Source organism: Bos indicus, chromosome 15 (assembly GCF_029378745.1).
Source record: "Bos indicus isolate NIAB-ARS_2022 breed Sahiwal x Tharparkar chromosome 15, NIAB-ARS_B.indTharparkar_mat_pri_1.0, whole genome shotgun sequence".
Classification (NCBI taxonomy): Eukaryota; Metazoa; Chordata; class Mammalia; order Artiodactyla; family Bovidae; genus Bos; species Bos indicus.
This window is the reverse complement of record NC_091774.1, coordinates 46,264,270-46,278,075: the sequence shown is the minus strand read 5'-3', so window position 1 is coordinate 46,278,075 and position 13,806 is coordinate 46,264,270. Positions and strand designations below refer to the sequence as shown.

The following is a 13,806-nucleotide window of genomic DNA, read 5'->3' as shown; positions in this document are numbered from 1 at the left end:
AAATGTTACTAATACTCCCAATTTCCAAACAAGAAAATTAAGGTTCATAATAAATAAAAATTTCCTCAGGGAGTGATTGTATCAGTCAGGGTTGTGTTACAGGTAATCAAATTTATCTTAGGTAGCTTAAACAGAAAGAGAATTTGATTATTGTGAAGTCGTTGAGAAGGCTGGAGTTCAGGAGTTTAGGATGAACCCCAGAAACAACTTTGAGCCTCCACTACCACCTTGTCTCAGACACAAAACAGAAAACTGTTGCTGTTGCTGCTGCTTCCTGTCTATGGTTCATGAACCAAATCTGTTTTCTGCAGAACTTTGGCCATAAGCCACACCAGCTAAATGAATGTCCCACACACTGACTACTCCTGCCTGTGATTTATGTGGGAATCAAAGTGTTATATAAATGCACCATACAGGGACCTAAATATTAATAAAAACCTGAGGTCTGTAATTTTAAGCTTTCCAGCCTTAACATGGTAGAAAATATTGAAATGGGTATGAAGAAAGACATGATGTTTGCTTCAATCTAAAAATTAGAGGAGTTGGAGAGAATAGAATGTTTAAAAATTGGAACTAAGCCAAAAAATGTGGAAGTTATGGACACTGTGGCTATCAGTTGGAAGTCTGACATTCAGACAGGGATTTATTCCTCATATATCTATTGATCACTGAATGCATGATAGTAACTTTTAGTAACTGTGAGACATAAAGAAACATAATCTAGTGTTTTAAATAAGATGTATATTTGAATCATTATCAGTATAAGAGTCTAAAAAGTGTTACAACCAAGATATCATCACTCTGAACACAAGTTACACACAACTAGAGTCATTTCCTCCTGATAGATGTGGAGACAAGTCAGCAGAAGCAGGAAGTTGGAAGAAACAGAAAAATAGTCATAGATGACTTGCAGTTCCAGTTGAGTTTTAAAGATCTTATGAGCAATCCTGTACCTTGTATTTTGTTGGATAATGTAGAATAGTATGTGTCAAACACTGTACCAGGTGTCTTCACATATATCCATTTCATTTAATCTTCATATCAACTTTGGAAGTAGATATTATGATCTACTTTCAACAGATGAGGAAACTGAAGCTCAAAGAAACCAAAATTCTAATTTGCTGCAAAAGCTACAAATTTAACTACTGATAATGCTGTAGTCTTGAGCTGAATATTTGCCTCACAAGATCATGTACTTTCCCAATATTTTTCCACTTACCCACTTGCCAGTGAGGCTGTTTTAAAAGCCTGATTGTGCTATTTATTAGAAGATAGTAAACCTGAGTGTGTGAAATGGAAGCAACTGGGAAAATATATTGGGGAAATTCTTCTACAGATCTTTTAGTCTAATTTACTGTGATAAGACAAGAAATGCAACCTAAAAGGGGGAAAGTGAAAAAGTAGTTCTGGGCAGTAAACTAGCTTAAACCTGGGAAACAGACAGTCAGGTATCTATCTACAGTGTCAGGTGCTGAGGCTGGTATTATAGCTTCAAGGATGAATAAGGTTAGTTTCTGCGCTAGAGAAACTCACAACATCCTCAGAGTCAAGCACAAACTGCCATCTGTCATTCAAAATGAAGAGGTGCTCTGGTCGAGGCTGAATAGTGAAAGACAATGACCCCTGTCCCTGCTTCACTGTGTAAGTGACTGCCAGTCACCTGATAAAAATGCAACAAGCTGAAGAGCTAGTGCTTGTGGAGACTGAAAATCCCTCTGCAGAACTTACTGTATATCCACAAACCTGCATGGTAAGAGGAATTCACAGATTAGTAATATTTGGGTTAGTGAACATGAATCTACTTCCTCCTGTGACCCTTTTCTTCATCATGTCACTTTGCGTTGGTCATCTTTCAGGTTCTTCAGTGTGTTGGTACCTCTCTTGACTCTTGCCCTTTTCCATCTTTGCAAGCCCTGATCTTTATTACTGTCCACCATTTTCATCTATCTAATTCCTGCAAGTGTTAGCCTAACTGCTACTTCTACTGGAATATTTTCTCTGATCATCCTAGGTCTAACTATTATTTGTTTCCAAAGAACCCTGTATTCATATCATCACACTTAACGCTGGAGGCAATTGTGCCTTTATCTTCCTCACTTATCTCTGAGCTATTAGAAAGAAGACTCTGTTTTTTTGGTAATTGTTGTCCACTGTAGTCTATCACAGAGCTTGGCAAGAAATAGGGGCACAAGAAATAATGAATGAATGAAGTTAAGAAAGATGAGTATATTATAGTTACTGAGTGTGCTGCAGGGACTAATATCAGAATGGATGTTTCATATTGGAGATCAGTAAAAATAAGGCTGATTTGGCTCAGGTGGCAAAAGAGTCAGACATTATTGAGCTTCATGAATGGTAGAGTGATTCTAAAATAATAAATAAATGCACAGGGAACTCTGTTCAATATTATGTGGCAAACTAGATGAGAAGGGAGCTTGTGAAAGAATGGATATGTGTACATGTGTGGCTGTATCTCTTTGCTGTACACCTGAGGCTAGCACTATTTTAATCAACTATACTCCAGTATAAAATAAAAAGTTTTAAAAAAGACTAGAATGAGTAGATGCTATTTAATACAAATTAAGAATTACTAAATAGTAGAGTAACATTTCAAAAGCAATAGATAAGAAAGATTAATACAGGAATGTTGAATAATATATTCAAGGGGCTTAGAATATAAAGGAGACAAATTTTAGACTGCAACTTTAAATTAACAAAATGTGGAGTCATAATAGCCTTTTCTGATTATTGTTTTCATATTTTAACCTCAGCTTGATCAATTTTGTAGAATTCTTCTTGGTATTCTATATTTTCTTATCTAGTCAGCAGGTCCCATAATAATATATAAGACTTGCATTTGCCTTAGAAAATTTGTATTTGTTTTCACCTATAGTAATGGCACCCCATTCCAGTACTCTTGCCTGGAAAATCCCATGGATGGAGGAGCCTGGTAGGCTGCAGTCCATGGGGTTGCGAAGAGTCGGACACGACTGAGTGACTTCACTTTCACTTTTCACTTTCATGCATTGGAGAAGGAAATGGCAACCCACTCCAGTGTTCTTGCCTGGAGAATCCCAGGGATTGGGGAGCCTGGTGAGCTGCTGTCTATGGGGTCGCACAGAGTCGGACACGGCTGAAGTGACTTAGCAGCAGCATAGTACATAACATGTTATATTGATATATTGAGGGTTTCAGCTCAAGCATATACTGTTGTAATGCTATTCTCTTAGTTTGCTTACAATAGTCATATATAGCATGAAAGGCCACAAGAATCCAAGAGCCCAGAAGGGAGTGTCTCAAGAGATACATATCAACAGCAAAAGTTAAATTAATACTGATTCTTTCATCCCTCATGAAACTACTGATCCCATCCCTGTAATAAGAAATAAGCTCTTATAGTCCTTGAAGGGTTTTCCTGGTAGCTCAGGCCGTAAAGAATCTGCTTGCAATGCAGGAGACCTGGGCTCAATCCCTGGGTCAGGAAGATCCCCTGGAGAAAGGAATAGCTACCTACTGCAGTATTCTTCGGAGAAGGCAATGGCACCCCACTCCAGTACTCTTATCTGGAAAATCCCATGGACGGAGGAGCCTGGAAGGCTGCAGTTCATGGGGTTGCTGAGGGTCGGACACGACTGAGCAACTTCACTTTCACTTTTCACTTTCATGCATTGGAGAAGGAAATGGCAACCCACTCCAGTGTTCTTGCCTGGAGAATCCCAGGGACGGGGAGGGGGAGCCTGGTAGGTTGCCGTCTATGGGGTCGCACAGAGTTGGACACGACTGAAGTGACTTAGCAGCAGCAGCAGCAGCAGTATTCTTGCCTGGAGAATTCCATGGCCAGAGGAGCCTAGTGGGCTACAGTCCATGGGGTTACAAAGATTTGGACACAACTGAGTGACTAACACTTTTACTTTTTTTACTTTCAAACATGGATGAGAACTGAGAAATGCTCAAAATTATTATTATTATCAATGGTAGTTGATCATAAATAGCACAATGTAATTGCAAAGAGAACTATCATCACCATCACTACCACACCATCATGTCTTTTCATCACATTTACAAATCTTATGTACTGAATTGCTTGATCGAGACATCAATGTTGTTAACAAAAGTCTCTCTGAGAGCTATGATCACAGACTCATATATTACTTAACACAGTGGTTAAAAGCTAGATTCTTTGGGTTCAAATAATGGTTTTGATATTTATTATGTACACAATTTCAGGTAACTTATTTAAATATCTCTGTGTATGTTTCACTTTCCTGATATTTAAAATCAAGTATCTAATCACAACTAACTCATGGAGGCATTTTGAGAATAAAATAGACTATCTTGTGTAAAGTGTTAATAAAACCATTTTACATATGTTCGTATTTACTGTTGCTCTCTCATTTCAAGGAATATATTGTCATATACAGTGCATATTAAATACATTCAAAGATTAAAGATTATATAGTGAAAGTGACAAATAGATTCAAGATATTAGCTCTGATAGAGTGCCTGAAACTAGGGACAGAGTTTCATGACATTGTATAGGAGGTGGTGATCAAAACCATCTCCAAGAAAAAGAAAACAAAAAGGCAAAATGACTGTCTGAGGAAGCCTTACAAATCACTGAGAAAAGAAAAGCAAAAGGCAAAGGAAAAAAGGAAAGATATACCCATCTGAATGCAGCATTCCAAAGAATAGCAAGGAGAGATAAGAAAGCCTTCCTGGGTGAACGATGCAAAGAAATAAAGGAAAACAATAGAATGGAAAAGACTAGAGATCTCTTCAAGAAAACTAGAGATACCAAGGGAACAATCATGCAAAGATGAGCACAACAATGGACAGAAACAGTGTGTAACTGAAAGAAGCAAAAGATGTTAAGAAGAGGTGGCAAGAATACACAGACTATACAAAAAAGATCTTCATGACCCAGATAACCATGATGATGTGATCACTCACCTAGAGTTAGACATCCTGGAATGTGATGTCAAGTGAGCCTTAGGAAGCATTACTATGAACAAAGCTAGTAGAGGTAATGGAATTCCAGCTGAGCTATTTCAAATCCTAAAAGATGATGCTGTGAAAGTGCTGCACTCAATATGCCAACAAATATGGAAAACTCAGCAGTGGCCACAGGATTGGAAAAGGTCAGTTTTTATTCCAATCCCAAAGAAGGGCTATGCCAAAAAAATGTTTAAACTACCACACAATTGCACTCATTTCACATACTAGCAAAGTAATGCTCAAAATTCTCCAAGCCAGGTCTCAACAGTACGTGAACTAAAAACTTCCAGATGTTCAAGCTGGATTTACAAAAGGCAGAGGAATCAGAGATCAAATTGCCAACATCCATTGAATCATAGACAAAGAAGAGAATTCCAGAAAAACATCTGCTTCATTGACTATGCTAAAGCATTTGACTATGTGGATCACAACAAATTGTGGAAAATTCTTCAAGAGATGGGAATACCATACCACCTGACCTGCCTCCTGAGAAATCTGTATGCAGTTCAAGAAGCAAGAGTTAGAACTGGACATGGAACAATCAACTGCTTCAAAATTAGGAAAAGGGTACGTCAAGGCTGTATATTGTCACCTATTTAATTTATATGCAGAGTACATTCTGTGAAATGTCAGGCAGGATGTAGCACAAGCTGGAATCAAGATTGCTGGGAGAAATATCATAACTTCAGATATGAGGGTGACAACACCCTTGTGGCAGAAAGTGAAGAGAAACTAAAGAGCCTCTGTTGAAAGTGAAAGAGGAGAGTGAAAAAGCTGGCTTAAAACTCAACATTCAAAAAACTAAGATGATGGCATCTGGTCCCATCACTTCATGGCAATGAAACAGTGACAGAATTTATTTTCTTGGGCTCCAAAATGATTGCATATGGTGACTGCAGCCACAAAATTAAAAAACACTTGATCCTTGGAAGAAAAGCTATGACAAAGCTAGACAGTGTGTTAAAAAGCAGAGATGTTACTTTGCTGACAAATGTCCATCTAGTCAAAGCTATGGTTTTTCCAGTAGTCATGTATGGATGTAAGACTTGGACCATAAAGAGAGCTGAATGACAAAGAATTGATGCTTTTGAACTGTGCTGTTGGAGAAGACTCTTGAGAGTCCCTTGGACTGCAAGGAGATCAAACCAGTCCATTCTAAAGGAAATCAATCCCAAATATTCATTAGAAGGACTGATGCTGAAGCTGAAGCTCCCATACTTTGGCCACCTTATGCAAAGGGCCAACTTATTAGAAAAGACCCTGATGCTGAGAAAGATTGAAGGCAGGAGGAGAAGGGGATGACAGAGGACAAGATGATTTGATGGCATCACCGACTCAGTGGATATGAGTTTGAGCAGCTCCGGGAGATGGTGAAGAACAGGGAGGGAGGCCTGGTCTACTGCAGTCCATGGGTCACAAAGAGACAAGATTGAGTGACTAAATAACATCAACAAAAGATTAAAGCAGTAAATAATGTGTTTTGTTTCTGTTTTTAAATTTTTTCTGTCTTCAAATGTTGTGATTACTTTAAGAATCTAGATCTATAGAGCAAGTAAGCATGCACAACCATTGGAAGTGTTGACTTCCCAATTGGAAGGGAATGACTTCCTTGCTGGATCAGTCTCCTCCTCAAGGCAGCAGACCTCAGCTGAGCAGGAAGCACTGGCCAACACCCACTGTCTTTTTGATAGCATTCTTGACTTCCTGGTTCCTCAGACAGTAGATGAATGGATTTAACATGGGTGTGAGGACTGCATACACAGCCGAGATTAGCTTGTTGGAATTAAATGAAGCAATAGCTCTGGGCCGAACATACATGAAAATCATGGCTGTGTAATAAATTATGACTACCGTGAGGTGGGATGCACAGGTGGAGAAGGCCTTCTTCCTTCCCTGGGTGGAGGGTATACGCAGAATGGCGGAGACAATGTAGACATAGGAGAGGATGGTAGTGGCGAGAGGGAAGACAAGAATGACAACAGCCAAAGCAAAGTCCACTAGCTCAGCTGTGGACATGTCTTTGCAGGCCAGTTTGAGGATTGGTGAGATGTCACAGAAAAAGTGGTTCATGACATTGGAGCCACAGAAAGTGACATGTGAAATAAAATAGACCTTGAATACAGAGACCATGAAACCACTCATATAGGAAAAAGCCACCAGCTGTACACAATGACCTGTGGTCATGATGACTGGGTACCTGAGAGGGTGGCAGATGGCCACATAGCGGTCATAGGCCATGGCTGCCAGAAGTACACACTCCGTGCAAGCAAGCGAGATAAAGAAGTACAGCTGGGTCATGCAGCCTGTGAAGGAGATGCACCGTCTCTGCAGGAGGAATCCATCCAGCATCTTGGGGACGGTGACAGAGACATACCAGACCTCCAGGAAGGACAGGCTACTCAGGAAATAGTACATGGGCTTATGGAGGGAGCCAGTGACCCAGACAGTGAGCATGATGGCAAGATTCTCTACTACCACCAGCAAGTAAACCACAAGGAAGAGGGAGAAGAGCAGGACCTGCAGCCAGGGGGCGGTGGGGAAGCCCACCAGGATGAACTCACTCACCAGAGTGATGTTTCTCCCCAGCATGACTAAGAGCTCTGAGAGGCAGGAAGTCTTCTATGACAACATCACAAATAAATGACTATGGCATTGAAGAGGAGACCAGTATAAGTTAATAAATCAGTCTTTCCTGGGAATGAGACTCATAAAATAATCTCTGTTAGTATGAAGTCATTTTCCAACGTGAAGCATACTTTTCCATCAAAGATTTTTTTATTTGTTATGAAAATATCCCAGAATCAAAGTGCACTCCAGTCTGTAACTTTCCTCACCTGATGAAATATTTGAATGTCACTCTCCATGTCATGCCTGACTCCTTTGTCCATGACCATGGACTGATAGTGTCTCCTTTGCTGGTTTCAGGTCTCTTTACTTAGAAACTCACAGCACAAAGACATTTTTTTCTGCCTGAAAGGAAATGTGTAGGACAACATGTCAGAGAACGCTCAAGGAATCAATATCGAAGTGATTTATTGCCCATAGTCCAATAATCCCACACAGTTTCTTCAGAGTAGAGTCTGTGGAAATTAAAAAATCAATAATAATTCTTGGATAATTCCTTAATGACTCTCTAATTGCTTTTAGATAAAAAAGGAAAGAGTTTTTGTCACTACACATAGGCTTTCTCTAATTTGACCCCAACCTATTGCCCTAGCCTCATCTCTTTTGACCCTCATAACTGGTATACTACGTTTGAGACATACTCAGCTACTTTCTCCCCAAGCTCACTGTGATTGCTCTCACACTTTGCATGACTTTTCCCTCTTGTGGCTATGCCCATTCCCCAATCTTTATCTGCTAATTTCAAAGTTCGGGGTTTTATCTAAGGGTCATCTCACCAAATCGAGGTCAAGTGTCTAGGTCAAATGTCTAGTCAACAGCATTTGTTTCCCGTGCACAAACCCCCTACACCTTGAGACTTTTCTCTACCACACTGCAATTTTCCAAAACTCGGACTCTGTCCTTTATGACCATGAGCAGTGCCTATGACAATGATTTGCAAACACATTAATGTTAAACAAACATGAATTAAAAAGTAAACTAATGAATCAATCCCTTGGAGCCTTGAGATGCAAAAGAAATAGGTAAGGTGCAGAGGAATGTGATCTCAGCATCTTTAGTCGCAGGAGACTCTGGTCTATCAGGCTATACATTTTTGGATACACCCTGGCTTTGCACAACCAGGGTACTTTTATAGCAAGCATATCCACCAGATATGAGAACACTGGATAGAATACTTGGTAGGTCAGGCTCTCTAAATATCTGTCATTACCTCAAGTTCTGGCTCTGAGTGGGAGGAAAGACAGGAAGGAACATGAATGCAGTACATAGAGAGATGGGTCTTATACCATGAGAGGGCAGAACTATTCATGAGCTAGTAAAACTGTTTTAATCTGTATTAAGGAATGAGGGCTTCCCAGGTGGTGTTAGTGGTAAAGAACCCACCTATCAATGCAATAGACATAAGAGATACAGGTTCAATCCCTGGGTCAGGAAGATCCCCTGGAGAAGGAAATGGCAACCCACTCCAGTATTCTTGCCTAGAGAATCCCATGGACAGAGGAGCCTGGTGGGCTACAGCCCATGGGGTCACAAAAAGTCAGACATGACTGAGCAACTTAGCAACCAAGCCAGCAAGCAAGGAATGAGGTCACCACAGATTCACAGCTTGAAAACACATAAATGCTATGTATATCCATTAAATGCCTCCCTTTTCCATAAAGCTGAAGTTAGTCCTATCTTCAAACCGTTAATCATTCTTTCTGCCAAATTTTTTGTCAACCATACTATTCACTTGTCATGTGAAGGATTGGAGGTCAATCAAGGTTTGCCCAGAAATTTCACAGGACTACCTATCTTCTGACCATGGCTTGTGGCAAGGGACTGAATACTGAGATGCAGAAATACATTTTATTGGCACTACCACCTCCTTTCCAGAGTAGCACACATCAGCAGAACTCAGTGCTTATTGAGTGGGAAGAGACTGCCTCTTACCATCAGCCTGATATCCCTTCATTCACTCCTGATCTAGTTTACTAGTAAGGAGCTCTTTGCCCAGTTCCTCAGTGCCTTTGACCAAATGCTATTTCTAAGGAAAAGGATCAATTTTGAGATCCCCATAGGAAGTTGCACCAATATAGTGGCACCTACTCTTTGGGATGTGTGTAACATTTCACATTTTAATCATCAGCTATACAATTTCTCACACACTCACCTTTGCACACCAGTTAAGAACATTGATTTTAGGGTCAGAGCAAGATTTTAGTATCAGTTTCAGTACCTAGTAGCTGTGTAATACTGCACAGATCACTTATCAAGTATGTACTTTCATACCATCTCCTCTAAATTAAGAACATTATAATAATGTCAGTTTACTGGATTGAGTTGTGAGAATTAAATGTGATATTGCTAGGAAGGAACTTAATATAAGACTTGGTCCCTGGTTATTTGCTACATGCATTATCCATTATTAAATTTTGTCACACAACATTTATACATATTTACTCAACGACACATGCTCACATTGAGTGAAAACTCATGCATCCTCATAAACACAGTCATGCATTCTTTGTCTTTTACTCACTTTTCCCATGATATCCTATGAAATAAAATAACTCTAATTTCCTTGAGTATAGGGCTATAGCATCTTTGAAAAGGTACAAGTTTGAGATCACCCAGAGCTTCCTTATTTTCTCTTTAATGTATTATGATCATATATCCAACTCTACTGCTCCTACTTCATATTCCCCTCCATTTTCTTTGGAGGTACACAAATACACTTCTCAGTAGGATCTATTTTGAAGCATGAAGAATTGCAGAGAAACTATTTTCCTGACATTCAAAACTACGAGCACTGAGCTTTGAGATCTCTGTAGTATCCAAGGAAAGAAACCCTTTCATTGTGCTATAGAACATTTTTTAGTCCTTGTTCTTGTTCTCAAAGAGAACAAGAGTCTCTTTGAGACTAAGAGTCTTCTAAAACAAAACACATATCCTATTCCAACACCTAAAAGACCTTCCACTGGCCCAAATTTCCCCTAGGGTAAATACCCAGTGTACCCTGAATCTTTATTTCTTGCCATTTTCCCCAACACCCTTTCTTCTGTTCAGGAGTGGAGCCTGCTGCCATTTCCCCCAAGTCCCTCCTCATTTTCCTTGAAGCTTCCTTCAGGGATCAACCAGTCTCTCCTGGTAGTTCCAAATGCTCACCATGACCCATTTGTTCTCTTCTGATAATGGGAAATCCTTCAGACCTTTGCACTGATCATGATAAAGCAGACTGGTCTGCATATTTGTATGCTTCCTGAAGATCCATGTCTGGTCTCTGCTTAGACTGCATGGTAGGTGTTGCAGCACTAAGACTGGACGACTGGAGCCAAGGTAGAATAAACTTAACACTTACCTATGTTTTACCCATGCCTTCCTCCCAGGAGGCTCACTTGTACTCTATCTGTCCTGGCTCTAGGGAAACAATGTCTACACTGCCAAACTATATCCAGCAGACCTGGACAGGGATGATGTATCTCCGTCCATTTACCAATTACCCTTTTAACTGGACCACATCTGTCTGTATCTGTGTGTATAATATAGTTGATTCCTTTTACTCCTGAAGCAATATGAAATACTCTAAAATCAAGATAAAAATCTAAGTGGGTTAATGAAGATATTCACTTCATTATTCTTTAGATAAAATGTTTTCTGCATTTATTGGACTCATATTATATATAGTGCATTGGCTTATACATTCTTTGAAATAAAAATTTGTAAGTCATGGTCTCTACCTTCTGGAAACCTCTAGTGTTGTAAGTAAAGTGAGAATTACAAACTACAGTGAGGGTAGAATGTGATATGAGCTATGAGAGATACAAAATGCTCTAGAAACTCCATTGTGAGAAACTTTCTATTAGGAGCATGGAAAAGGTTTCATTAAGATGGTCTCATTCCAGACTCATGGCAGAAAGACAGTTTAGATGTAGTATGAAGGGAAATGATTTTGGCTCTGCAGTCAAAAGATCTGGTTCCTAATCAAGTTTCTACCATTTTAAAGATATTTGGTTGTAGAAAATTGTCCTTATCCCTCAGTTTAGTTACTCATAAAAGTGGGTAACAGAGGAGGAGCTAAGATGGCGGAGGAGTAGGACGGGGAGAACACTTTCTCCCCCACAAATTCATCGATTAGGAGCCCTACGGTAACTCCCCCAGCGGAGAAGCAGCGCAGACGCCTGCACACACCACTAGCAAACGGGGGCTGGGCAGAGAGGCGCGGCGCGGGCTGCATCGCTTAGAGTAAGGATCTGGCCTGAATACCCCGAGCGCTATCTGAGCGAAATAATTTGGGCTAGCAAACCAGACTGTGGGATATCTACCACATGAAAAGCCAGCCCTAACCTAAGACACCGCCAGGCCCTCGCCGGAACAAAGGACTGAACAGAGATAGCTGGCTGCAGACCATCCCCCTCCGGTGACAGACAGCCAGAGCCAGAAGGGGGCATTCGCAGCCCCAGAGAGACATTATCTATAAAACTGTAAGCAGGCTTCTTTGCTAACTAAAACTTTTTGGGGGTCTAGACAGTCAACATCTGCCTGAGAAGGTGCGCCGGTTGTACACCTAGATTACTGAGCGGCGGGGAGGTGATAAGTCTCAGGAATCGCGCTCACCAAACACCTCATCACCTGAGCTGCTTGGACCTGGGAAGGGCACAAAACGCAGGCCCAACCGAGTCTGTGCCTCTGAGGACTACCCGAGTGCCTGAACCTGAGCGGCTTGGACCTGGGAGGTGCAAGCAGCCCAGGGCCGGCCACGCATGGTTCCCAGCGGAGCAACCTAGAGCCTGAGCAGTGTGGGCAGGGAGGCTACACACGCCGTGAGCGGGGGCAGGCCCAGTGTGGCAGAGACACTGCGAGCACACGCCAGTGTTATTTGTTTGCAGGGTCCCTCCCTCCCCACAGGGCGACTGAACAAGTGAGCCTAAAAAAAAAAAAAAAAAGTGTCCTCCACCATCCCCTTTGTGTCAGGGCAGAAACCAGACACTGAAGAGACCAGCAAACAGAAGAAGCTATAACAGAGGGAACCGCCTTGGAAGCTACAGGCAATAGATTAAAACCCTGTGGTTAGTACCCACTTCATAGGAAGGGGCCTATAGATCTTGAGAAATATAAGTCGGACCAAGGAACTAGCCGAAAATGAACTGAACCCACAATACCCACAACAAAACTAGAGAAAGTCCTAGATATATTTTTACTATTTTTACGATCATTTTTTCTTTTTTTTAAAATTTTTTAAAGAATTTTAAGTCCTCTATTATTCCTTTAATTTTCACTTTTATAACCTACTATTACTTAGCAAAAAAAAAAGAGAGAGACCCTATTTTTTTAAGGCAAACTTCATATATATATATTTTATAACTTTTTTGACTTTTTTTTCTTTTTTTCTTTAACACTGTATTTTTGAAATTCCAAACTCTACTCTAGATTTTCAATTTTAGCTTTTTGGTATTTGTTATCAATTTTGTACCTATATTTTTTTTATATAATTTTTGTGACTTTTTTTTTCCTCTCTTTCTTTCTCTTCTTTTATATAACATTGTATATCTGAAATTCAAAACTCTACTTAGATTTTTAATTTATGCTTTTGGTAATTTTTATCAATTTTGTACCTATATTTTCTTTTTAAATTTTTGCAACTTTTTTTTTCTCTTTTTTCTTCTTCTTTTTTTTTTTAACACTGTATTTTTGAAATTCCAAACTCTACTCTAGCCTTTTAACTTTTGCTTTTTGGTATTTGTTATCAATTTTGTACCTATATTTTCTTTATAATTTTTGTGACTTTGTTTTTGGGTTTTTTTCTCTCTTTCTTTTCCTTCTTCTTTTCTTTAACATTGTATTTTTGAAATTCCAAACTCTACTCTAGATTTTTAATTTTTGCTTTTATGTATTTGTTACCAATTTTGTGCCTTTAAGAACCCAATCTTCAGTACCCATTTTTCACTAGGGAGCGAGATTACTGGCTTGACTGCTCTCTCTCCCTTTGGACTCTCCTTTTTCTCCACCAGGTCACCTGTGTCTCCTCCCTAACCCCTCTCTACTTTCCCCAACTCTGTGAATTTCTGTGTGTTCCAGACGGTAGAGAACACTTAAGGAACTGATTACTGGCTGGATGTGTCTCCCTCCGTTTCATTCCCCCCTTTTATCCTCCTGGCCACCTCTGTCTCCTTCCTCCTTCTTCTCTTCTCTGTAAAACTCCGTGAA

At 40.1% G+C, this 13,806-nt stretch overlaps 1 protein-coding gene across 1 annotated transcript; it reads right to left on the bottom strand.

The window, feature by feature from the left end:
* Positions 1–6,639: 6,639 nt before the first annotated feature.
* Positions 6,640–7,584, bottom strand: LOC139176123 (olfactory receptor 6B9-like). Its single transcript, XM_070767582.1, has one exon. The coding sequence runs from the start codon at positions 7,582–7,584 to the stop codon at positions 6,640–6,642; it is 945 nt and encodes a 314-aa protein (XP_070623683.1).
* Between the last annotated feature and the right edge of the window lie 6,222 nt (positions 7,585–13,806).